This window comes from Podarcis melisellensis (genome assembly GCF_964234715.1).
Source record: "Podarcis melisellensis genome assembly, chromosome: 12".
Lineage (NCBI taxonomy): Eukaryota > Metazoa > Chordata > Lepidosauria > Squamata > Lacertidae > Podarcis > Podarcis melisellensis.
The window spans coordinates 53,668,545-53,695,019 of NC_138544.1; the positions used below are offsets into that span (position 1 = coordinate 53,668,545).

At 45.8% G+C, this 26,475-nt stretch overlaps 2 protein-coding genes across 9 annotated transcripts in view; one reads left to right on the forward strand and one right to left on the reverse strand.

The window, feature by feature from the left end:
* ADCYAP1R1 (ADCYAP receptor type I) overlaps positions 1-2,526 on the forward strand; it is a 146,129-nt gene extending 143,603 nt beyond the window's left edge. For 5 of the 8 annotated variants that reach the window (XM_081882484.1, XM_081882489.1, XM_081882487.1 and 2 more), the window contains one exon: positions 1,505-2,526. In XM_081882484.1, the coding sequence (XP_081738610.1) occupies positions 1,505-1,714 (210 nt within the window). In that variant the 3' untranslated portion in view covers positions 1,715-2,526. The remainder of the gene's footprint in view (positions 1-1,504) is intronic. The other 3 variants (XM_081882486.1, XM_081882488.1, XM_081882491.1) reach the window with 1 other exon arrangement.
* Positions 2,527-12,188: 9,662 nt separating this feature from the next.
* The window catches only part of LOC309353371 (vasoactive intestinal polypeptide receptor 1-like), a 37,470-nt gene continuing 23,183 nt past the window's right edge, over positions 12,189-26,475 (reverse strand). Inside the window, exons 7-13 of the mRNA XM_081882787.1 lie at positions 25,137-25,290; positions 22,968-23,028; positions 19,678-19,750; positions 18,605-18,696; positions 16,375-16,504; positions 14,400-14,441; positions 12,189-12,650 (exon numbers count right to left, since the gene is read on the reverse strand). Coding sequence (XP_081738913.1) covers positions 12,468-12,650; positions 14,400-14,441; positions 16,375-16,504; positions 18,605-18,696; positions 19,678-19,750; positions 22,968-23,028; positions 25,137-25,290 — 735 coding nt within the window. The 3' untranslated portion in view covers positions 12,189-12,467. The remainder of the gene's footprint in view (positions 12,651-14,399; positions 14,442-16,374; positions 16,505-18,604; positions 18,697-19,677; positions 19,751-22,967; positions 23,029-25,136; positions 25,291-26,475) is intronic.

A 26,475-nucleotide genomic window follows, 5' to 3' on the forward strand; every position in this document is an offset into this window, starting at 1 on the left:
GACCTCTCTTCTCTCTGCACACACCAAGCTTGAGTGGCTGTCTGGAGAGGCATCATCTATTGCAATGTACGAAGCAATAATAATAAACGAGAGATCACCCAAAACCCACAGTGTGTGTAGCAAGTTGCATGGGACTCTTTGGGTCCTGACCATCGTTTAGCACCTTCTGATGCTTTTGTTGGAGGCTGTAGGTCTCTTGGAATCAAAGGGGAGAGAGCACAGTTGCACTCAGATCCTGATTTTGGGCTCCTTGTAAGTGTTGGGAAAACGCCTGGGAATGGCTGCCAACTTTCCAAGTCTTTGGGACATCTCTCCGGTGGTCCTCTCTGGCTGTAAATCTCCCTCCGTCCAGAGAGACCGGTAATAGGCGACCCTTCTCTCCTGAAAAGAGTACACCAGTCTTCTGGCATATCATAGCAGAAGAAAGACTCAATCGCAGTTCTAAAACTACTTTATTTACAGTCTTATATACAGAGACTCCATCAGTACGTCTGTGCTCTCTGAACACCATTACAGAAAACCAGCGACACACGCAAATGTGAAACTAAACTTCCAATAGTACTCAGAAGGAAGCAATAATACAGACTTCCTTTCTCACGACACTCACATGATGTATACAATCATTGTACCACTCGCTGGAGCAGCTCAGATAGATAAAAATCCTAACAGTAAGCACCTGGGAGACTGTCTTATCCCTTATCCATTCAGTAGATCACTGTGGCCTGCTTTTCTTGTAAGGTCTGAAGATCTCAGAAGCTCATTCCACAGTAACTCTGAGTAGGGCCTTTAATATGGCTGCCCCAGTGCTGTGGAATAATGTTCCTTTTGAGATAAAACTGGTGCTCTCTATCTGCACTTTCCAGAAACAATGGAAGACGTGTATGTTCCAAGACACTAAATGAGGCTTACCATAAGTGTCTACTTGTTGGAGTTTAAGACTTGCTATTCACGTATATGCTGATTTTGTGTTAAACTACGTTACACATAAATCGCCTTGAGATGGTGGTTTAGAAGGCAAGTAATAGATCAATGATGATAAAAATTAATTTTAAGAAAATATGGTTGCCCACTGTGAGCATAAGATGCTGGAATCGGTAGTGGCGCCCGCCCTGTGGAACGCCTTCCCACCAGATGTCAAAGAGATAAACAACTACCTGACATTTAGAAGACCTCTGAAGGCAGCCCTGTTCAGGGAAGTTTTTAATGTGTGACATTTTAATGTATTTAATCTTTGTTGGAAGCTGCCCAGAGTAGCTGGGGAGACCCAGCAGGATGGGCAGGGTACAAATATTAGATGATGATGATGATGATGATGATGATGATGATGATGATGATGACGATGATGATGATTATGGAATAGGTTGACCTTTGGCCTGATCCAGCCGCAGAGCTGTTCTTGCATTCTCACCGCTTCTGCATTTTGTTGAAAGAAAATTAAAAATATAGAAACTTCTGTCAGCATGTTCCCAAGCGGCTAAGTACATTAAAAAATGACCTTTTAAAGTTTCTCCCTAAAGGTGCAGTCAGAAATAAAGAGGAAATGGAGGAGCTGGAAAGTCAACCGGTACTTTGCTGTGGATTTCAAACATCGCCACCCCTCCCTAGCAAGCAGCGGTGTGAACGGCGGGACCCAGTTGTCCATTCTGAGCAAGAGCAGCTCACAGATTCGAATGTCGAGCATAAATGCGGAGAACCTGGCGACATGAGCGCATAAGCCATCTTCCTTCCCCTCCCCAAAGGGGGGGGGAGGGGAGAGAGAAAAGCTCCCTTTGGAAACAAGACAACATCAACAACAACAACAACAAAAAGGTCATAATTAATTTTGGTGGTGTGGGGTGGTTGTGTCTGTCTCTGTGTTTTGTTTTAAAAGAAAAAAAACCCACCTCCTTTTTATTAAAAAAAAGAGAGAGGCAGAGAAACAAAGTTGTTCTGGAAGCATGAGACGTCATCCCTGAGGGGTGGAAGATAAGGCATTGGAGAGGACTGTAAATATGCAACTGAGATCATCCGGACCAAAAAAAAAAAATAAGGCATTCAACTCATCTACCATCTCAGCACGCTGCAAATAATTCCATTGTTGGCCTGCCATTTTTGGTGATTGTCCTCTGTCCCATTGTGAATTTTGAGTGCCAAGCTGATACCTGTGAATGAACCATGTATATTCATCTCCAATGCATCTCCTTCTGTCTTGGGCTAGTCTCTGCATCTTCTTTCATGACATAGAATGTAGCCTAAATTCTTCAGTGGATGCACAACCAGTCTTGATGTGATGATGGTCGTGGTGGATCCCACCAGAGGCTGCCCAAGTGTGAGGCATCCAGTGAAGTTGTGCAGAACTGCGCCATGTGGACAGCAGCCACTCGATGGATGGAAAAGCCATGCCCAGCGAAAATGGAGCCAACCGGTGTATTCCGTCCTCCAGGAATGTATTAGAAAGCTTCTGTTATGCTGTGAATTTTCTAAAAGGGTCGTCCAAGTTAAGATAGAGCTATATTTTTGAGGTTGATGGGGGAGGGGCTTTTTCTTTTTTTAAAAAAAGTGGAAAATATCTATCTATATACCCCCCACATTAAGTCTACATGAATTCCTTGAAGGTCAATTCCTCCGGACTACATGCAAAACCTTCTCCACTGATACATTTCCACAGAAATAAGGATGTAACTGGTAGTTGTGACCCCTGACGGCACAAGTTGGTTGTGTACCCCACAAAGTGTGGGGTTTTTGCTGCGCCAGGGTTCACGTCGAAAGGGCTAGGCAATTTTTGTGGGTTCTACATAGCTAAAACAGGGGGGTCCATTTGGGTGGGTCACAGAAGGTCCAAGACCCAAAGCTGTGGCCAAGAAATAATATAGACTTTGGAAGTGGGGAAACTTGTCTTTAGACTGAGGCACTTCCCACACCCCCCCAGGGGAGAGTTTAGTTTGTTTAGGGAATCATTAATGCCTTCAATATAGGTTCGAGTGAAGTGGGGAATTTCTTCCCCACTCCCGCCTTCTAATCAGAGCCACAACCGAAACATAGCTACTTCAGCCGAATTAAAACAATGATGTCAATTCTCAGGAGACTTCGTGCATTGCATGAAGGCCTCTGGACTTTTTATCGTTCCTCTGTGGATTGTATGAGCCTGTCTTAGATGTTCCCGATCCTCTCTAATCTTTTATTGTGAGTGTGTGAGCTTGCCTGTGTGTGTACATTAGAGAGGGGGGAAGTGTTGCTATTTTGTTAATGAATGCAAGCTGAGGCCAAGAAAGTTGCAACGAAAGGGCTGGTTCTTTCTCCTTTGTTTAAATGAATGGGGTTTTTAAATAATTAAATAAATAAAGTGTTTCAGTGGGGGGGGGGTGGAGAAGAAGTGGACCATAGGAGCAGGGAGGGATGGGGAATCTGACTCTGCGGACATTGATGGACTACAATTCCCATCGTTCCCAACCTGCCTGAGGTTGATGGGAGATGGAATCCAACCACATACAGATGATCATCTAGAACGGGGTTGACCAACTCCCGAGAGACTGCAATCTACTTTCAGAATTAAAATCTGGCAATGATCTACCCCTGCTTTTGGGGGGTTCAGGTCTAAGTTGTTGAGCTTCTTTTAGGGAGGAGGAAAGCCCCATTTTTATACTTCCTTAGGAGGGAAGTTCCGTTTTTGGGGGGAGGGGGGGTTAAAGGCAAGGGTCAAAGGGGAAAAAGTCACTCACAATAATATCTCTTTGAATGAAAACAGCCACAGAGAGAAAGCTCCATCTTCCCTTCCACTGATCAGACAACAATGGAAGGTGGGGCGAAGGGGTGGGACAGGAGTCAGTTTAAACGACACTGAGGAAAGGGAGCCAGAGATCGACCCACAATCTACCAAAACCTCGCGGGGATTTACCAGTAGATCATGATCAATCTGTTGGACTTCCCTGATCTAGAACATATAGAGGACCATAGGCTCCCATCCCTGAGCTAGAGCTTGGTCCGTACATGTTGAGCAGCACAATCTGCTCCTTCATCATACATCAGGGAAGGGCCATAGCTCAGTGGTAGAGCATCTGCCTTGAAAGCAGAACGTCCCGGGTTCGATCCCCAGCTTCTCCAGGTAGGGCTGGCAGGGACACCTTGCCTCAAATCCTGGAGAGTAGCTGCCACCCAGTGTAGATAGCACTGGGCAAGATGGTGCAATGGTCTGACTCAGTTCAAGGCAGCATCCTGTTTTCCTGTGTTCCTAATCTCATGCCATGCATGGACCAGTTTGTCAGCTTCAACATGTACGTTAGCTGCCATCTTGGCTCCAGTGTGCATGGAGAAGAAGCTCCAGGAGAAACAGCTTTGCACACCAGCACAGCCCTTTGGCTAAGCAAGGAACAGCCGCAGTGGTGCCCTCTGGGTGTTAATGGACTCCATTGACCATCATCCTTAGTCATAGGCTATGCTGGCTGTGCCCACTGGGCAATGTAGTCCAACCATCCTTGAAGGGCACCAGGTTAGCTGCTACCTCTGGGCTAGGCCACGTATGGTGGCCCATCAGGTCCTCCACGACCTTGTCCCTCCCTTGTTTGGCCAGGTGGTTTATCAAGTCCCATTTGGCTCAGTGGGTCACCAGTTGTGTTGAGAACAATGCATGGGTTCCCTTTGGTATCAGAGAGGGCTGGGCATAAACACTCCATGCCCCCATGCAGTCTTCTAATAGCATCAAAGGGAAAAGGGAGGTCCCAATTAGCATTGAGCTCTCTGGGTTTCTGAAAAGGGTAGTCACCACTTAGAAGCCTTGACTGCAAATGGGATGGTTGTCGCAGGCTGAAAGTTACCTGCTTGCAGATCCTTGCATAGATACCTCCAGCTGCCGGCTTAGGAGGTGGGTTGGACACTACCTCATGGTAATTGTAGCCATCACATATTAGCAGAGCAACCATGGGGTGAAACAAAACTGACTGGGATCCAGAAGGCTGATCCCCCATTTGACCAGCCCTGGGGGTGAGAGAAGCAAAGGCATCAGGGGCTCTTCCCCTTCCAATGACTGGATCATGGCCACTGTGTACAAAAGCTCCTTTTCCTTCTTTCTGGATTTTGTTCGCTCACGTCGTGATGTTGTGTGAAATGTATTTTTTTAAATATATATCTATAAATCGTTTGTTTGTTTTTTTAAAGAAATGAGCAAATGGATGTGTCCATTTAGACCAGGGGTCAGCAACCTTTTTTCAGCCATGGGCCGGTCCACCATCCCCCAGACCATGTGGGGGGCTGGACTATATTTTGAAGGGAAAAAAATGAACAAATTCCTATGCCCCACAAATAACCCAGAGATGCATTTTAAATAAAAAGACAGATTCTACTCATTCAAAAACACTCTGGTTCCTGGACTGTCCGCGAACCAGATTGAGAAGGCGATTGGGCCAGATCCGGCCCCGGGCCTTAGGTTGCCTACCCCTGATTTAGACTGTATTCACACGACGGATTATTCTGCTTTCATTATGTTTCCCTAACTGTTAATTATATTTGAGCTTTCACATGATGTGAAAGCCGCTTCCAGGGATATAGAATAAGTTTAATGCTCACCTCCATGTTATTTGCAAATAGATTTTTTTTCCCCTGGAAGTAACAGGGAAAGGAGCACCAAAGTCACACTATACTCCACGATATTTCTGAAACTGAAATCTCATACTGTATGGCAGCTCAATGCGGAATGAAGAAATTAACAGTTAGGGAAACATCAGGAAAATGGAATAGACTTCCATGTGGATGGTGCATTGTGTTCTATTCCTGGAAGCGGCTTTTGAAGCTCAAACGTAATGTGAAAATTAAGTTAGGGAAACCTCATGGAAATGGAATAAAGGCGGCTTCCTATGTTCCTATCTGGATTGGGTTCATGTTCCACCAAGCCACAAAGAAGTTTTAAATCACTGCAAAATTGGCAGTTCATTCTGAACTGTGAATGAAAGCAACAGTTATTTCTTTCAGGTGGATCTCAGATCTGTTCCCAGTTGTGATGGTGCATGGGACCAAAAAACAAAACAAAACCACCCTATAAGTAATAAACACAATTGATATCATCCAGAGCTTCTTGCTCACTATGATGCATGCATAGTGACTTGACCATTTGCTTCAATAGAGGGGGTAGTTCTGAGAGTCCATCCCTGGTTTTGCACAGATGGATCCGTCCTTTCCATGGAGGTAAAACGAGAAGCCCTTGCGTGCAGGAGGTCTGTGCCAAACAACTGAAATTGCCAAGATTCCAGAACTGGCAACGGAGCAAATTTCAACAGTTCCATCGGATCTCCCACGATTCAATGGACTGGATGTTTGCCCATCAATGACCAGTCAATTGCACTGGTATCGAGGGATTATTATGCTCAGATTCCACAGGGATCGGTGCAGCAAATTGCCAGGGGTCCATTGAGAAGAATGCCCAAGGTTATGAAGGCATTGATGGAAGCAATAGGCACTCATTGAGTGCCAAAAGAAAATGTTGCCAGGGTTGAATGTGTAGCATAGGCACCAGCAGAGAAAAAGGTTCCAGTTCTATTGGCACCCATGGAGAACGTGGCCCAGATTGTATCTCAGAGAGACTGCAAGGACCTTGCGGCTGCGTAGGACAACAGGCAGTTAATTCTGCATGTCTGGAATCTTGAAAGGCTCCCTCCTCTAAATGGGAGGCGAGAGGTGGCTGGCTTGCTCAGACCCCTTGTATTTCCAGGCCAGACCACACACACACACACACACACACACACACACACCCCTGGTCAAACTCAAAGCACAGGTGGAATATGGCAAAAGGAGTGATGTCATGGTCACTGCTGGTTCTGAATGTAAGCTGGTTATCTTCTGGTGTTGACTCTTAAGCTGGCAATCTTTCTTATCAACTGAAAGGGAAGGTTTAGGGAGAAATGTCTTTGTCTGCATGTTATGGATATGAATACCATTTAAATTTATTGCCCACCCCTTCACTCTAAGGTCCCAGGGTAAGCTGCAACAATGAAAACACCATGTCACCAACATTGCATTTGTGAAAAACTTAAATTTGCAAAAAAAGGGGGGGTCCTAAAAATATGCATCTCAGGTGTCAAAAGTTAAGTTCATCTTCATCATTCATCAAAAGCTGTATAATTAAGATGTCAGATACATCTCTTTGCCCTGACTTTTGACACCCGAGACTCATTTTTCTATATCTTTGAATGCAAACTTACCAGATTTGTTTTTCCCACGCCAGGGCATGAACAAAGACACTTTCAAAATGATCACTTCTCTCAATTTTGTGTTGCAACCAATGTCCACAATTGGGTGCATATCAGTCAAAAGAACATGCAAAACTATGATAGTGACAACAGCATACGAAAATACATTCAGCTTATGGAAAACTGCAATTCATGTAATAGGCTGAAATTCCTATAACTATCTGTACTTGAGGAGAAATGAGTGCAAAAAAAGTGTTTATGAATTTTCATATTCTGATAAATGGAGCAAACTGAATTTAAGATTAGAAAAATGAGGAACTGGTAGGAAATGAAATTTACCATCCATCCCTAGGGGAAACTAGAGAAGATGGGCAGCTGAAGAGTTGACAGCAGGAGACAAATTCACCCGCAGGCAGCAGTAGTGATGATCTGATTTCCCCTCCTGCCCAAGCTGGCACCATGATTGAAGGTGCCCAAGAGAATATCCCCTCCACTAGGCCTTTTCCATCAATGGCATGCCTGAGTGGATGCACTTGGTGGCAGAAGTGGGTCACAACCATTTGGATGCTCTGAGCTGCACTGGGTGGCTGGATCTAGCCGCCAGTGAAATTCCCCACGATGTCTGAGTGTGACACTATGTTGGTGGCATTGTGGGAAATTTAAACCCAGCTGACTGGTGTTGCTCAGAGGGTCAGGCTGGAGGCACCAATGCTTCTGAATACCAGTTGCTGGGAGCCACAGGAGACAAGAAAGGGCTCTTGTGCTTGAATCCTGCTTGCGGGTTTCCCACAGGCACCTAGCCAGCCACTGTGAGAACAAGATGCTTGGCTAGATGGGTCTTTGGCCTGATCTAGCAGGCTCTTCGGGACGCGGGTGGCGCTGTGGGTTAAACCACAGAGCCTAGGACTTGCCGATCAGAAGGTCGGCGGTTCGAATCCCCGCAACGGGGTGAGCTCCCATTGCTCGGTCCCAGCTCCTGCCAACCTAGCAGTTCAAAAGCATGTCAAAGTGCAAGTAGATAAATAGGTACCACTCTGGTGGGAAGGTAAACAGCATTTCTGTGTGCTGCTCTGGTTCACCAGAAGCGGCTTAGTCATGCTGGCCACATGATCCAGAAGCTGTATGCCGGCTCTCTCAGCTTTACCCTTTAGCTGGTTCTTCTTGTGTTCTTAAAATACTGTAGAAACAGGGGAGGCATATCCGTGAAGCACCATCTCTGGTTACTGGGGCCCAGCAGCTGCCTAGGGATACTTGCGGTGGACCTTAGCCCTGCCTGCGACAAGGGGCTACTGCTTGGCAAGTTTGGTCTGTCTCCTTCCTAGGAGGAGCTAATGGGGGGACCTACACATCCATCTAGTGTGGTGTAGTGGTTAAGAGCAGTGGACTTGTAATCTGGTGAACCGGGTTCGCTTCCCCGCTCCTCCACATGCAGCTGCTGGGTGACCCTGGGCTAGTCACACTTCTCTGAAGTCTCTCAGCCCCACTCACCTCACAGAGTGTTTGTTGTGGGTGGGGGAGGGAAAGGAGATTGTTAGCCGCTTTGAGACTCCTTAGGGTAGTGATAAAGCGGGGTATCAAATCCAAATTCTCTAGCTTTCTCAGTTGTTGGAGGAGGTTATACTGGATGCCAAACATCTGTGTCAACAGCAGCAGTAACTAGTAGACAGGCTGGCAGGAGGACATTGTAAAGACTCCCTTGGCATCACCGGAGCAAATTGCCAAAACAAAACCCCCACCAGCATCAAACAGGCAAAGCTGTTTTGATGCCCTAGTGGAGAACGCTCTTGATTGTCAAGCTGAACTACACCAAGGAAGGAACTGCCTCCAGGGTAGCCCATTTGTTTGGCTTGGGTTTTGAAGGGAAATGATGAAATGCAAAAGGACAGGAGAGGTTGCCATCGCCACTCTTCCCAGTGAGTCCCTGACCCGGTCAAATTTGGCAGGATTTCTCCTGTGCCCTCAATGAAATTGTCACCCCAATTTTTGCAGCTAGACAGGAGGAGCACAGCAGTGTACTGGCAGTTCCATTTCAGCATCAAGAGTGACCAAATAGTCAATAAATTGGAAAACACAATGTGTTTTGGAGATTGGGGCTTTGTAAATTGAAGCATGATGGATTCTTAGTGGTTGAGACCAACCTACCCCAATGTCAGACGTGGGTGGCGCTGTGGGTTAAACCACAGAGCCTAGGGCTTGCCGATCAGAAGGTCGGCAGTTCAAATCCCCGCAACGAGGGGAGCTCCCGTTGCTCGGTCCCTGCTCCTACCAACCTAGCAGTTCAAAAGCACGTCAAAATGTAAGTAGATAAATACGTACCGCTCTGGAGGGAAGGTAAATGGCATTTCCGTGTGCTGCTCTGGTTCACCAGAGGCGGCTTAGTCATGCTGGCCCCATGACCTGGAAGCTGTACGCCGGCTCCCTCGGCCAGTAAAGCGAGATGAGCGCCGCAACCCCAGAGTCGGCCACGACTGGACCTAATTGCCAGGGGTCCCTTTACCTTTTTACCCCTTTTACTTCTCTCCCCCTCCCTATATTAATGAATGGGTGGCCCTATTAACAAAACAAAAATGTTAGATCAATTCTAGAAGATGCTTAAGCTCAGGCTTTGCTGAATCTCCAAAGGAAAAAGAATTTCTGGGAAAGCACTATCTGTTTTGATGGTATTGCATATATGATAAATAGTCCAGAGCTGGACTATTGCATATATGATAAATAGTCCAATGCTAAAGTCCAGAGCTGAGAGGGCTTCTGGGGAGAAGTCACTGGGAGATGACAGTGTCAGCTGGGAGGCACTTTTAGCAGCAAGGGATAGGGAAAGTGCAGCTTCTGCATAGGGGTGACTTATTCTGAAGAAAGAGGTCTTTGCAAGAAGTCTTCCTTTGAGACCTGGTACACACATAATGTTAAGAAATGGTTAGTTTAAATCAAGGTTTGCTTAACAAACCATGAGTTTGCCAAGAGTTGTGAAACAGACAACCCAACAAACCGTGGCTCGTTTTTCCTGTTTTCTAGCTGCTGTTGCCTCACCTTTGCACTCCGAAGAGTATCTGGTTCCAAAACATGGTTAAGGACTGGTGCTGGGTTCTAACATAAGGCCAAGCAATAGTTTAAAACAAACCAGGGTTGTTAGACAACAGCAAACCATGGCGTCAGATTTTGTTTTGTTGGCAGGAAACAAATAATAGTTAAGCAACTGGGCAGGAATCACACACATAACACTAATAACTCATTGTTTAATAAACCATGGTTGAGTGATCTATGTGTGAGCCAGGCCAATGTCTGCTTTCATAGATGATGTACAGACAGGATCATCCAAGATCCTTGGTGAATTGGGATTCCTCCTTTGATGCTGAAGGATCCAGAACCTAGGGGTTGACAATAATGGATCGCTAAACTAGAGTTCTCAACATTTCCTGTTTAATAGAAAATGTGAAAACTTCCGTTTCTAGTGCCATCCATCTAATGCCTTTCACCAGTGCCAAAAGTTCTTCAAGAACTGGTTCTCTATGTGTATATTAAATTCCTCCCCTATGCTACAATCCCCCACTTCCTACAATGGAAGAGCTGATTCGTTTTGTGACCCTGTGCACACTTGCTTGAGGTTAAGCCTCACCTGCTACTTCTGAAGTGCTCAGGATTGGGCCCTCTGATACCTTTGGGATTCCCATGAACCATTTTTGGGGTGCGCATGCCGAAGGTGTACCCAGAGCCAAGAGCTATGCCAGCAATGTCATTGTTTCTAATGGGGCCTCTGCTCAAGCGTTCTCCTTATGCTGAATGTAAAAAAAATAATAATATCAATAATTTTAAAAATGAACATGGCGAATGGGCGGGCAGGGCACTGTTTGAGGTGACCGTTTCCCTTTGTAAACCTTCGGAGTAGTAGAAACCCAGAGGCAGAACTGCTTCTCAAGGCGGTGTAAATAAACAAGATCTCTTTTGCATTTCAACAGTGCTATGTCCCGCCCCCTGCCCCCACTGTGAGATATATTTTGGAGTTTGAGAATATATGTTATTAAAAGCAAAATGTAATAATAACAATAAAAGATTTGTTGTGACTTGTTTCTGGGTTGTTGTTTTTTCCCCCAAAAAAATTTATTGGTTTTTCCAAAAATAATTCAAACAAACAAATGAACAAACAAACATAAATCTCCACTATATTTAGACCAAAGTTAATAACATTGTTAAGTGACTTCCTCGTATCCCCCTGGTTGTATTTCAATGTATATAATTTTTTAACGGTTTTCCAAAACCAATATTTTTATAAAGTTAACTTATTCACTTAACATCTTTCTTTCTTTTCAGTTCAGCATTACAACATATTAATTCATCACATTACATATTAAAATCCTCAGCCTATCTGGTATTTACAAGCTTTTCCAATTAAATTAACTAAACATATTTAACTAAATAGTCTTTAAATTTCATTCATTCCTCCTGATAGTCCTCCTCCTTCTGGTTGCTGATTCTTCCAGTCAGGTCGGCTAGCTCTGAAAAATCCATCATCTTCATCTGCCATGTTTCTGGGTTTTTTATTTAAAGCAACACACACACACAAACACATGGCCAGGCTGCATTTCGGATATCAGCATATTTATTTGATACTAGGGGGTTGTGCCCCTGCTTGCCATTTTCCCTACTTTCCCCTTCCCCTAGAGCTTCCCCTTCCCACCCCGTGGAAACAATGAAGCTTGCTTTTCACCTCCCTAACAGTATTTCTGGAGCCACTTCTCTTTTCTACTCTGTAGTCCCACTTCACCCCTGTCTTCACCTCCAAACCTCAAATCCACCCTCATCCTTTTGTGAAAGCTTCCTTGCACACAGACCACCCCCTGTGGGGAACTCCTGCCCCTTCCTCCTCTTACACACCCTTTTCACCTTCTAGAGAATTATGAAAACATCTTCTCTTATTCTGCAGGTACTTGCAGGCCCCTGCTTTCGTCTTCACCCATATTCCCACAACCCCCTAATCCCTCCACATTCCCATGAATTAGTCATGGAGTTCCCTGTCACTTTCCTAACTGCAAAACATCCATTTTTATTTTAGTGGCTCTGTTGTACTCAAACAGCAGAGAGCCCTTCAATATACTTTAATTGCACAAACCCTCCTGTAAAGGATGGGTGGTCTGAGGTACCCACATCACAACAGCCAGCCAACCTGACCCTGACTTAACAATTTCTGTCTGAAGGCTTGTAGGTCCCATAGGGCACTTGTAGGGTGGAAGTCTTCTGATACAGCTGCCACTTCTGCTGGAACAAGAGGGCTGGGTATCTCCCCTCAAACCCTGGAGGTCATGAAAGCGAGGAACATCTTCAGACAGAGGACAGGCCATTCTGACAGGCGCCCCTCTTGGGACTGATTCTGTCCAGCATAGATAACTGTGTGACGTAATTAACAGGGCTGTTATCTCTGGAGAGGCTCCGATGCACCCGGGCAAAGCTGAGGTAATGTCGGTAGTGCCACTTCCGGAGGCATTTCTTGAACTCGGCCTGGACCTAAGATGGAGGAAGCAACAGCAGGAAAGGAAATGGAGGCTTACAGCTGGGACAGAGTCAAAACACAGCCCCTAACTTCAGACCCTCGAAGTGTCCCTATTTTCCAGGGACACCCCTGATTAAGAGAAGCCGTCTTGGTTTCAGATTTGATATTGGAATGTCCCACTTTTCCTAAGGATGTCCCTACTTAAGCTGCATTTTAAACTGTACTCTAACTTATATTGTAATCAACTGTTTTAGGGTTTTTTTGTTTTGTTTTGTTTTACTATATTTATATTCGGTGTTAGCCACCCTGAGCCCGGTCTTGGCCGGGGAGGGTGGGGTATAAATAGAAAATTATTATTATTATTATTATTATTATTATTATTATTATTATTATTATTATTTTCATCATCATCATCATCATCATCATCGGAGAAATGTTGGAGAGTATGAAGTTATCCAACTTGCACTTTGACGTGCTTTCAAACTGCTAGGTTGGCAGGAGCTGGGACCGAGCAACGGGAGCTCACCCCATCGCAGGATTCGAACCGCCGACCTTCTGATTGGCAAGCCCTAGGCTCAGTGGTTTTCACCACAGCACCATCTGTGTCCCTCATTACCCCTTAACTTCCAATTCACCTCATTCCGCTTTTTATACCTTACTAGTCTATACGCACTTCATTTTAATTATTCTTTTCAGTTAATTATCAGGAAAACATTTCCTTAAACTTCAAGATTCAATCCAAAGCTGTCGAGAGATTTGTGCTATTACAGTACTTTTTAAGATATTCTTTGAACATTGTCCAATCTTTACTAAATTTCTGGTTAGAATTTCCTCTTATGCTCCCAGTCATCCTTGCAAGTTCTGAATATTCTATCATCTCTGCTTGCCAATCTGTTTTCGTGGGGATCACATCACCTTTCCAGTTCTTTTTGCTATTAAAACCCTCGCCGTTGTGGTTGCATACATAAAGAGGGTTCTGTTCTATCTGATTTATTTGTTTACTTATTCCATGTGTTGGCCACTTTCTGACCAAGGTAACTTAAAATGACTTACAATACACAAACAAACAAACAAACAAACAAACAAACACATGCATTAAAACCAGCATTAAAGAGAAGAAATAAAAACCTAAACCCTATTTTTAGTTCTAAGAACCTGAGTTAAACCATCCCAACCACTTAAGGAGGCAGTTAAGAGCCAAAGGCCGGGGGGGGGGGGTGTGAGAGAAACATGCAGGCGCCTGGCACCTAAAGCTAGGTAATGACGGTGCCAGGTAAGTCTCGCCAGAAAGAGCATGTGGCAAGCGAGGAGTCACCACTGAAGAGGCCCTGTTCTCATTTCTCATGTTGCCACCTTCTGAACCTTCTGAACAGGGGGCACAAGGAGAAGGGCATCAGGTGATGATTGCCAGGTCTGGTACATTCACTGGGGGGGGGGGCGGGGAGATAGTCCTTCAGGTACTGGACAGTGGCGGAGCTAGCTGCTCGGGTACCCAGAGCGGTGCACATGCCATGCACCCAAGGGTGGGAATGATCCACCAAAGGGGCGGGGCAATCGGCACAGTGGCGTGATCTTGCCAGCAGGTGTCTGATCGTGGCACAGCGGCATGATCTGCCCAGTGGGATTTTGTCACCCCCCTCTGGGATGACACCCGGGCCTGACCGCCCTGACCACACACCCCTTCCTACGCCCCTGGTCCCGGGGTTCTGAGCTGCATAAGGCTTTATAGGTCAAAAAACCAGCACTTTCTCATTTCCACTTACCTCTCCGTTTAAGAAACAGTATAGGAGAGCGACAACAAAGCCCTATGAAAGAGAAAGAGAGAGAAGAGAATTGTGGGATAAGCACACACCTACCAAACAAATGTGGCTTGATACGAAAGTGGGCAAGGCACCTGTGCACAAAGACTGTTGTTTTCTTGCCCCTGCTTGTCACCTTTCTAGAGACATCTGGTTGGTCTATGTCAGAAAAGAGGATGCTGGACTAAGTGAACTTTTCCAGCCGGGCTCTTGGCTACACACAAACACATACTGAAAGAGGGAAATGCTCCCATTTTGAGCCAGAAAGTGGAAAGCATCAGTAAATGTTTATTTCTCTAGGAGCTTCCTTTTTGATAGCTTCCAACAGGAGCAAGCCTCTCCGGCTTCCAGTTCTCAGGAGCGTAGGAATTTGTCTTATACTGAGCCAGATCATTGGTCCAGCCAATTGTAGGTCCAGCTGTCTGGCATAGTCTTCCTGGGATTGCAGGCAGGGGACATTCCCAGCCCTGCCTAGAGATACCTTTGAAGGTGACCCGGAAACTACAACTAATCCAGAATGCGGCAGCTAGACTGGTGACTGGGAGCGGCCGCCGAGACCATATAACACCGGTCTTGAAAGACCTACATTGGCTCCCAGTACGTTTCCGAGCACAATTCAAAGTGTTGGTGCTGACCTTTAAAGCCCTAAACGGCCTCGGTCCAGTATATCTGAAGGAGCGTCTCCTCCCCCATCATTTTGCCCGGACACTGAGGTCCAGCTCCGAGGGCCTTCTGGCGGTTCCCTCACTGCGAAAGGCCAAGTTACAGGGAACCAGGCAGAGGGCCTTCTCGGTAGTGGCGCCTGCCCTGTGGAACGCCCTCCCATCAGATGTCAAAGCGATAAACATCTACCTGACATTCAGAAGACACCTGAAGGCAGCCCTGTTCAGGGAAGTTTTAGTGTATCTTTCATCTTTGTTGGAAGCCGCCCAGAGTGGCTGGGGAAACCCAACCAGATGGGCGGGGTACAAATAAATTATTATTATTATTATTATTATTATTATTATTATTATTATTATTATTTTAGGAGCTCATCCTACACTCTAGTACGACCCTGGTAGAGACACATACCCGACTGGCATGCTCTCTCCCTCCTGGTCATTCATTCGGGAGCTTAAAAGGCTTTCTTCAGACCAAACATCACAGCAACCAATGCCAACAGACATCGGCACACTTAGGGATCCGCAGTCTTCGCAGCTTGCATGACAGGCCTCAGCAACTCAGCATTTTGGCTAATCTACTTTATTTACATACAAACACACACGGAGCACTGCAACATGGCTCCCTCTCTCTCTAGCATCAGACGGCAAAGAGGAAAAGAACAAAGGAGAATAGTCCCACTTCACGGAACACAGTAACACAAACATCCTGTCTCCTTCACTTCCCATTCTATGGAGTCCAAACATACACCATCATGTGATCGACAAAAATCCCATGACTGCAATTATGGAGCAGGAATTCTAACAATTTGGAGCTTGAACTTTCTGCATGGACAGCAGATGCTCTCCCATTGTGCTGCAGACTTCCTGTATACCAGACATCCCCGTGGGATCCTTATCCACAACCCTGGTCATTCCTCCCCAGAGAAAGCGCAACAACTATGGGCAATCCTCCCCTCCACACACACACACCACGCACGCTCCTCCTCCCTTCATTGACAATCACTGCCAGATTTATTTATACTGGGCGTAGATCACAGTCTCTTGGGAGTGGGATGTGCTTACTGTATACTATAGGAACACTGGGAGCTGTCTTATACCATCAAATAATTGGCTAATCTTGCTTAGTATTGTCCACACCGATGGGCAGCATCTCTCCAGGGGTCCAGGGACAGAGTCTTATTGCATCCCTGCCAGGAGATGCTATTGGGGATTGAACCTGCGACCTTCTGCAGGCAATGGCAGATGCTCTACCACTGAGCTACAGCCCTTCCCCTTACCTGAAAGGAACCCAAGCCTAGCTCAATGTACAGCCTGGCGACCATCCCAATGCTCTCTGGAAAGAAGGCAAAGATGATGTAGTGAGCCCCAAAGAGAGGGATGAGCAGCAACGTCGATTTTGCTAGTCTCCTGAAAAAGAGAATGTGGATGAGATATAAGTTCAGAAAAGGCCACACAGGTGTTTCCTGTGAAATGACCGGGGGGAGGGGGCAGCCAGAGATGACTCAGGTGGCAGTTTGCTGACAGAGGGCTCTGCAGGGGCATACAAGGTTTCTCAGGTAGGGAAGGTGCTTCCAATGTGGAAAAGACTTCCACAGAACACTGGCGAGGTAGTGGTGGATTAAAAAATGGTGGCAGGGGTTCTCATTCACGGGGAAGGTATGCGTAGCTTGTGGATCAGGGCGTCACCCTCCATTGAAGTGGCAGAACAAAAAATACACCAGAAGAGTCTTTCTGCTTCTGGTGCACTGCTCCTGAATGTGGTTTCCGCACAACCCCTGTGTGTCAGGAATGAGCCAGCTCCAAGTGAAGGTTTGCAGCCAACTGCAGAGAACAGCCAGGAACAGGGAGGCTTTGATGTTAGGCAGGGGAGAGCCGGCAGCTGCAGACTCCGACTCTTCCTGACCTCAAAGGGCCGGCTGATAAGGCAGTAGCGGAGAGCGGGCTAGAATGCAGCCAAAGCTCTCCAGAAGCTCAAATAGACGTGAATAGACACACTCAGAGTTTTTCTGAAAAGGAAGAGGAGGGAGATGATCTGAGGAGTCGGCAAATGGGAGGGCTGTTAGGAAGCAAAACAAGAAACGTAAGGTGTGAAAGTTCAATATATTCTGTAGATACCGGAAGAAGTCTTCAGAAGGGTCATTTCAGTGATAATGCTGGCGGCTGCATTACAGCTGCCCGGTGCTATCTGTTTTTGCAATAAATCCTCCTTTTTAATTACCTACGCTTACTGGGTTACCAAGCTGGGAACCTGGACTCCTGACACTGAAACTGCAATCTTAGTGTCAGAATTAGTGTAGAATTGGCTTCCTCCCCCATGGCAGTAGATAAGCAGAACAAAGTAAAAGGAGTTTTCTTATAAACTTTAATAATCACAGCGAGAGAACAAAGAACACATCTCCTAGAATGGCGGTGCTCCCAATTAAGGATTCCACCCTCTTCTGTCCCTATTAAACTTTGTCGCTCCTACATCTTGTAATCTGAGTTTGTACCCTCTGTGCTTTCTGTTCTGCCACTTTCTGAGCTCTCTGAGACTTTGGAGAAGGGGGATGAATGCTGTCCAGAGACTGTGAATCTGTCAACCATCTCTTTTCCTGTGTTTCGTCTCCTAGCTCAGGGATCAGCAACGTGCAGCCCATGAAGTCCGTTTTACCAGCCCATGAGCCACCCGCAAACCGAGGCACACGCTCGGCAAGTCCCCCATGCACTGCGCTAAATCAGCGCAGCGTGGCATGGGGACTTGCTGAGAATGCGCAGATACCAGAAATCGCATCTGCGCATGTCCAGACGCTGAAAATCGCTTCTGCGCAGGCACAATTTTTGGCATGCACAGAAGTGATTTCCGGCACCACGGACATGCGCAGATGCAATTTCTGGCATTGTGCTGTGCCAGTCTGACCCACAGACAATTTCCATGGGAGTGATCCGGCCCATGGCCGGTAAACCTTACCAACCCCTGTCCTAGCTGTTCCCCATTCAATAATTCCTAGCTTCTGCCTTCTGAACTATGTCCCTCTGCAAACCACTATACCCAATCTATACTGTCCTCCTGCTCCTGGGAAAATTCAGGATCCGAATCAGGAGCAGGGGGAGACTCCCACTATTCCTCCTCAGCACGGTCCCTGACACTTAGGCATGTTTACTCAGCAGCAAGCCCTGTTGATATTCAAGGTTCAGGACTGGTGGTGGTAGTGAGCTGCCCTTGGTGCAGAGAGTGGTACAGGGACAATTCAACCTTCCTCCTGCTTCATGAATCTGCCCAACTACCACATAAGCCACAACTTTGGCAGAAATCTGCTTACAGTGTACAGCAGGGACAGAGAACCTGTGGCCCTCCAGATGCTGTTAGATTGTAATGTCCACCATCCCTGATCTTTGGCCATGTATTGGCTAATGGGAGCTGAAGCTCATCAACATCTGGAGGTCCACAGATTGCTCACCCCTGGTGTATGCTGGACAGTCGGGGTCTAACCTCTCCAGCTCGTGAAGATGAAAGGTTTGTCCACTTACACAAAATGCCTTGTGTGCCGTCCTCCAGTCTTTGAAGATTTTAATTTCTGCACCAAAATCCGGATGACGTTGAGAAAGATAGCAAAGTTCATCTAGAGAGACAAGAGGGAATCTCAGCATCCACCAAAGCTTAGTGAATACATTTCCAGGTCGCATTACTTTACTGAGAAATAACCTCAGATTGTATCCAAATGAGAGAAACAAGTGTAAGATACAGCCCTTCCTCTCTATGAACTCTAAAACAAGAGGGTAGATTTAGAGAAGATTTCTGATGGCAAGAAGACAACCAAGTACCTAGAGGGGTGGTAGTCAGCTTTCTTCCACTCAAGGTCTTCAGCCAGAAGCTGGAAAACAAGTAATTGGGGTTGGTTTTTCTCTAGATCTCCTCTACTGAACACTTCATGTGGGATAGATGACCGACAGGTAAAGGGACCCCTGACCATTAGGTCCAGTTGTGACTGACTGACTCCGGGGTTGCAGAGCTCATCTCACTTTATTGGCCGAGGGAGCCGGTGTACAGCTTCTGGGTCACGTGGCCAGCATGACTAAGCCGCTTCTGGCAAACCAGAGCAGTGCACGGAAATGCTGTTTACCTTCCTGCCGGAGCGGTACCTATTTCTCTACTTGCACTTTGCCATGCTTTCGAACTGCTAGGTTGGCAGGAGCAGGGACCGAGCAACAGGAACTCACCCCATCATGGGGATTCGAACCGCTGACCTTCTGATCGGCAAGTCCTAGGCTCTGTAGTTTAACCCACAGCGCCACCCGCGTCCCAGCACCATAATCTGTACATTCAGCCAAAAAACCAAACACCTCCATCCACGGTAATCAGGGAGCTGTGTACTTCCTCAGCCAAATCAAACAGACAAAAATTGGGGGAATTCCTCACCCTGACTGAGCAATGTCCCACTTCATAGAGAAGGAGGGGGCCTGATCCAGCAGGCTCTTCTTAGGTTCTTAACATCTCAAAGAGCGCAAGGGTGGCACACAGCCCAGTGTCCCCCCATTGACTGACGACAATTGCTGGGCTTTCTGTTTTTCAAAGCGTTCATTTGATCAAAAGGAAAACTCACTATGACAGTTAATAGGATGGGTCCTTTGATGATCCAGAGGACTGCAGAGCTCTCCTCATCATCATCCCAGCATCTGAAACAGCCAACAAAAAAGAAACAAATTATGTCTATTACCTTGAAAGAAGAGACTTCCTCCACCTCTTTGGCGATCTGATGACTATGTTGTGCTTTGTACTTTGGTACAAAGTGGTACTGTACTTTGGTTCTCAAACGCCTTGGTGTTCCTGTTTGTTAACTTTTTTCGGAAGCCAAACATGTTCCATTTTGAGTGCCACGCTTCCTTTTTGAGTGTTACGCTGAGGCCTGTCTGTTTTTGCTATTTATTTTGTGTTTTTGTTTTTGTGGCTCTTTTTGATCGTGTTTGTGACTGTGCGGAACCCAGTTCAGCTACTGATTGATTGATTGATTGATTGATTGTGTGACTGCAGTACATTGTTTATTGCTTTCATTTTATGGATCAGAGGTCTCGTTAGATGGTAAAATTCAGGTTAAATTGCTGTTTTAGGGGTTGTTTTTAAAAGTCTGGAACGGATTAATCCCTTTTGCATTACTTTCTATGGGAAAGCATGCCTTGGTTTGGGAACGCTTTGGTTTTGGAACGGACTCCCGGAACAGATTTAGTTTGAGAACCAAGTTACCAATATATACCAATGTAAAAACCCTTCCTTCTTGTCCCAGCTATCAGTCCCTCTTAATATTTCTGCTTCCTTTAACACAAGAATCAGTACCAGAGAGAGGTAAGAGGTTTAGATGACCGGCTGTGTGAGATGTAAAACTGAAGTCAAGTACAACATTCCTACAGTGGACATATTAAGGGATGTTTTCTACCACTCAGGAGAAAACCTCCTGTTTCCTCCTGAGCTGGGACATGCGACTTCCATTATATGTGACTTGAAGAGGGTGTGGTCTGTTGTACTAGCATGGAGGAGCACACGACCTCCATGTTCAGATCAGTGTGTCTTCTCCATTTTGTACGTTGCTTGTGTTTGGAGAAGTGACTGCAGTCACTTGGGACTAACTTCTTTCTGCAATAGTTCTAGTTGTTATGTAACCTAAGCCTGTCTTCAGGGATATGTCTGTGACCCTGAATGAATCTGTGAGTAAACTACAGTGGTGCTCCGCAAGACGAATGCCTCGCAAGACGAAAAACTTGCTAGACGAAAGAGTTTTCCGTTTTTGAGGTGCTTCGCAAGACGAATTTCCCTATGGGCTTTCGTCGCAAGATGAAAACGTCTTGCGAGTTCTTGCGAGTTTTTTCCCTCCCCCCCTTTTTCCAAGCCGCTAAGCCGCTAATAGCGCTAATCCGCTAAGCCGCTAATGGCCGTGCTTCTCAAGACGAAAAAACCGCTAGACGAAGAGACTCGCGGAACGAATTATTTTCGTCTTGCGAGGTACCACTGTACTTTTATACAGTGGTACCTCTGGATGCGAACAGGATCCGTTCCGAAGCCCTGTTCGCATCCAGAAGTGAACGCAACCCACGCCCGCACGTCTGCATGTGTGCTGGTCGCGATTCGCCGTTTCTGCACATGTGCGTGACGTCATTTTGAACGTCTGCGCATGTGTGAGTGGCAAAGCCCGGAAGTAACGTGCTCTGTTACTTCTGGGTCGCCGCTGCACGCAACCCGAAAATACGTATCCCGAAGGAAGCTACTTCAACCCGAGGTACGACTGTATTAACGTCAATCAGATTCTTGTGTTTATTCTTTTTAAGAGGAATTAGAAGGGATTTTACGAGGAAGGAATCTTTAATAGTAAGACTCAGATGAGTCAGCAACAAGCTGATTGCTGCGTAATTCAGAAAGGGGGATGTTTGGAACTCTGCTAGAATATGGAACTTGTTAGCGCAAGTTAGGAAGGATATCATTAAATAACATATCCTCTCCTGCCTCCCTAATCATCCCCACAAGCTGATCCATCTAGCTCATTGTTAGCACCTCTCAAGAGTTTCAGAAATGGGACCTCCCTATGTCAAAATGTTGGAGATCAAACCAGGAACCTTCTCACAAATAAGGTGCTCAGTGCTGAGCTATGTCCATTCCCCATTCTCAATTCACAGTTGTCGTAGTGCCCTAAATTAGGGATGGATATATTGGTTTATTTCACTTTGTCTTCATTTCTCTTTTTACATAATTCTTGAATTCAGTCCTCTGCATTTCTGCGGTAATTGTTGCATTAAAAAAAAATTCTCGTGAAAATTTGTCACACTCATAGTGCAAATTTCTCCTTAGTTTCACATTTTTTGTATGCGTTTTTGGCTGATGTACCAATTCCTGCAGGCAATGTTTCATAAGAAAATGCATTTTATGTTATTTTAATAATATATGTATTTTAATGCACATATTAAATGAATCATAGAATCATAGAGTTGGAAGAGACCACAAGGGCCATCGAGTCCAACCCCCTGCCAAGCAGGAAACACCACTAGAGCACTCCTGACATATGGTTGTCAAGCCTCTGCTTAAAGACCTCCAAAGAAGGAGACTCCACCACACTCCTTGGCAGCAAATTCCACTGTCGAACAGCTCTTACTGTCAGGAAGTTCTTCCTAATGTTTAGGTGGAATCTTCTTTCTTGTAGTTTGGATCCATTGCTCCGTGTCCGCTTCTCTGGAGCAGCAGAAAACAACCTTTCTCCCTCCTCTATGTGACATCCTTTTATATATTTGAACATGGCTATCGTATCACCCCTTAACCTCCTCTTCTCCAAGCTGAACATGCCCAGCTCCCTTAGCCGTTCCTCATAAGGCATCGTTTCCAGGCCTTTGACCATTTTGGTTGCCCTCCTCTGGACACGTTCCAGTTTGTCAGTGTCCTTCATGAACTGTGATGCCCAGAACTGGACACAGTACTCCAGGTGAGGTCTGACCAGAGCAGAATACAGTGGCACTATTACTTCCCTTGATCTAGATGCTATACTCCTATTGATGCAGCCCAGAATTGCATTGGCTTTTTTAGCTGCCACGTCACACTGTTGGCTCATGTCAAGTTTGTGGTCAAATGCATCTTCCCTAATATGTCCATTTTTGTATACATGGTTTGTGCACAAAACTGCATTGCAAAATTCAGAGAAGTGCAGATTATGAAGAATAGCTGCGTCTTGGTTGGATGAATTTATCTTTAAATTGCAAGCAAACCTGAATAACACCTCCCCTTATCACTTCCATTAATTTAGCCTCCGGGGACCCTGGTTCCCCCCATTTTAAAATTTCAGCATTTAAATTTCTGAGACTGAACGTCTCCCTGTAATCATTTTGTGAAAATCTAGCAGTAAAAAAATAAATAAATCACCCAGTATTCTGTCTGTAAATCCTGCTCAAGATCCATATCATTGTTATGATCACTGGTGCTCCTGAAACAAAGGGGGGGGGGAAAGCAGATTAAATAACAGTCATAGGTTAAAATAAAATAAAATAGAATAAAATCAAGATATAAAACCATGATAAAAAGATAAACAACAAGCCAATAGACCCTCCCCCCAAAAAACACATTTTAAAAGGGCATAGGATGTAGCTCAAGTCAGGCAAAGGGCTGGTTGAAAAAGAACGTTTTTGCCTGGTGCCTAAAGGTGTATAATGAAGGCGCAAGGCAAATTTCCCTGGGGACAGCATTCCACAAATGGGGAGCCACTGCAAAAAAGGCACCTTCTCGTGTTGCCACCCTCTGGATCTCTCGTGGAGGAGGCACATGAAGACGGACCTCAGAGGATGAACTCAGGGTCCAGGTAGGTTTATATGGAAAGAGGTGGTCCCTGAGGTATTGCGGTCCTGAGCCATTTAAATGAGGAGAGGGAGTTCCCTGCACTCCAACTTGAACTCCTTGGAGTAAAAGGTGGACCATACTATACTGTGGTACCTCAGGTTAAGTACTTAATTCGTTCCGGAGGTCCGTTCTTAACCTGAAACTGTTCTTAACCTGAAGCAGCATTTTAGCTAATGGAGCCTCCTGCTGCTGCTGCGCCGCTGCTGCACGATTTCTGTTGTCATCCTGAAGCAAAGTTCTTAACCTGAAGCACTATTTCTGGGTTAGAGGAGTCTGTAACCTGAAGCGTATGAGACCTGAGGTACCACTGTAATCAATCCATCATACCCTTGCCATTTATTTCGCAAAAAAATGAAAAGAGGATCTGTTTGATTCCATTTTCATTTGTCAAGAAATGAATGCACACCTTAAGCACAGGGCTGGATCAACAAACCCACAAAAACTCATCCAGTGAATCAACTATGCTTTGATTAAGTGGGCGACAGCCCTAATACACGCCTGGTAAATGAAATCGCGGACAGGAGTCAAAATATGGGCAGTAGAAGGGAAAGGATTATGATGGTAAAAGAGGAAATATGTATCAGATTAAAGTATGCTATCTAACGCGGTAGAAAAAAAAGGGTTGGAATAAAAACACCATAGAGGTAAGGGTGAGAAGTCAAATTGCTAGGGGAAATAATTACTGAAGCTGATTTGTTTCTGAAAATTCTGAGACACACCAATGCAATTGGAGGCAGAGAAGACATCTCCAAGCAAGTGTCCCAAACCCGTAGGCAAGGATAAGGTGTTTGTTTGCTTAACGCAGTGGCATGCAATGTAGTTCTCCCTCTAGAAGATTGGACTTGAATTCCCATCAGCACTGGCATGGCCAATGGAGGCTGATGGAAATCATAGTCCAACAAAATCTGGAGTTCATCACCCTTGGCTTGATGCAAAAACACCAAGTGTGCTTGCAGATCTTAGCAGGGGGTGGAAGGAAGAATTTGGAATCCAGTTTGGTTGGGTGAGAGGGAATGTCAATAATAATAATAATAATAATTTATATCCTGCCCATCCGGCTGGGTTTCCCCAGCCACTCTGGGCAGCTCCCAACAGAATATTAAAAACATGATAAAACATCAAACATTAAAAACAGGGCAGCCTTCAGATGTCATCTGAAACTCAGATAGTTATTTATTTCCTTGTCATCTGGTGGGAGGGTGTTCCACAGGGCGGGTGCCACTACTGAGAAGGCCCTTTGCCTGGTTCCCTGAAACTTCACTTCTCACAGTGAGGGAACTGCCAGAAGGCCCTCAGAGCTGGACCTCAGCGTCTGGGCAGAACGATGGGGGTAGAGATGTTCCTTCAGGTATACTGGGCCGAGGCTGTTTAGGGCTTGAAAGGTCAGCACCAACACTTTGAACTGTGCTTGGAAACATACTGGGAGCCAACATAGGTCTTTCTGAACTGGTGTTACATGGCTTCAGCGGCCACTCCCAGTGACCAGTCTAGCTGCTGCATTCTGGATTAGTTGTAGTTTCTGGGTCACCTTCAAAGGTAGCCCCATGTAGAGCGCATTGCAGGAGTCCAAGCGGGAGATAACCAGAGCATGCACCACTCTGGCGAGACAGTTTGCAGGCAGGTAGGGTCTCAGCCTGTATACCAGACAAAGCTGGGAGACAGCTGCCCTGGACAGAGAAGTCCAAGCCGTCTACTAACCCCAGCCAATCAGGATGAAACTCCATGCATACTGTTTGTCCGACACAAAGGTCAGCATCAGTAGGGTTTGCAGATACATGCCCTCGACCAGCAACCAGAAGAAGTTGGCTAGGATGCTGAACTGGAAGAAAGCCACCGCAGACTTGCATGCCACCTACAGGACAAAACAAGGTTCATTTCAGACAAGGAGGTTTTTTTCACCAGGTAAGGTTTTCCACAGAACAACATTCAGCTGAGGTCTGTGACCTTTTCCTTTTCCTGGCAGGGATGATGATCATTATAAAATAATAGAATTGGAGAGTTGGAAGGGATCCCAAGGGTCATCTGCAGTGCCAGAATTACGTATAAGCTAAACAAGCTATAGCTTAGTGCCCCACTCTTTTGGGGGCCCCCAAAAAATTAAAAGGAAAAAAACCTGGATGCACATTTCCAAAATATGAGATAAAAAATAAATAAAATGAAACCTACATACAGCAACAGTGTTTTGTGTTGTGTAGGTTTCTATGATGTAAGTAATGGGCCCCGTCTGCTAGCCTGCTCCCTAAAATATCACTGGTTTGCTCCTTTCTATATATAGGGTGCCTACATTCTGCATGGACTGGTTGCATGGCAACAAGTGCAAATGGCTTGAGATACCTGTTAGGTCCATAAATTACCATATACAGTGGTGCCCCGCAAGACGAATGCCTCGCAAGACGAAAAACCCGCTAGACGAAAGGGTTTTCCGTTTTGGAGGCGCTTCGCAAAACGAATTCCCCTATGGGGTTGCTTCGCAAGACAAAAAAAATCTTGCATCCCCCCACAGGTTTTTTTCGCTTTTTTCGCCCTTTTCTTAAGCCGCTAAGCCGCTTATCAGCTGTTCCGCTGATAAGCCGCTTAACAGCTGATCGCTGGAAGCCGCTTGACAGCTGTAGCGCTAATCCGCTAAGCTGTCAATGGGCTTGCTTCGCAAGACGAAAAAACCGCTATACGAAGAGCCTCATGGAACGGATTAATTTCGTCTTGCGAGGCACCACTGTAGCATATATTCAACACAAAAAACAGTGACAATTTGTTGTTGACAAAGGACAGCTGGATATATAAAGGGCCCCATTACCTTCAGTAGCTTAGGGCCTCATCAAACCTAAATCCGGCCCTCGTCATCTGAATCACAGCTATAGAATCCCTGGTGGTTGACCATTTAATCTCTGTTTGAAAACCTCCAAGGAAGGAGAATCGACCACCTTCCACTGTCCAACAGCTCATACAATGGGAAATTTCTTCCTAATACTCGAGCAAAAGTTGATGATGGATTGGGGGTGGTGAGGATTTTCCTAGTTAATCACTCACAAAAGAGTCT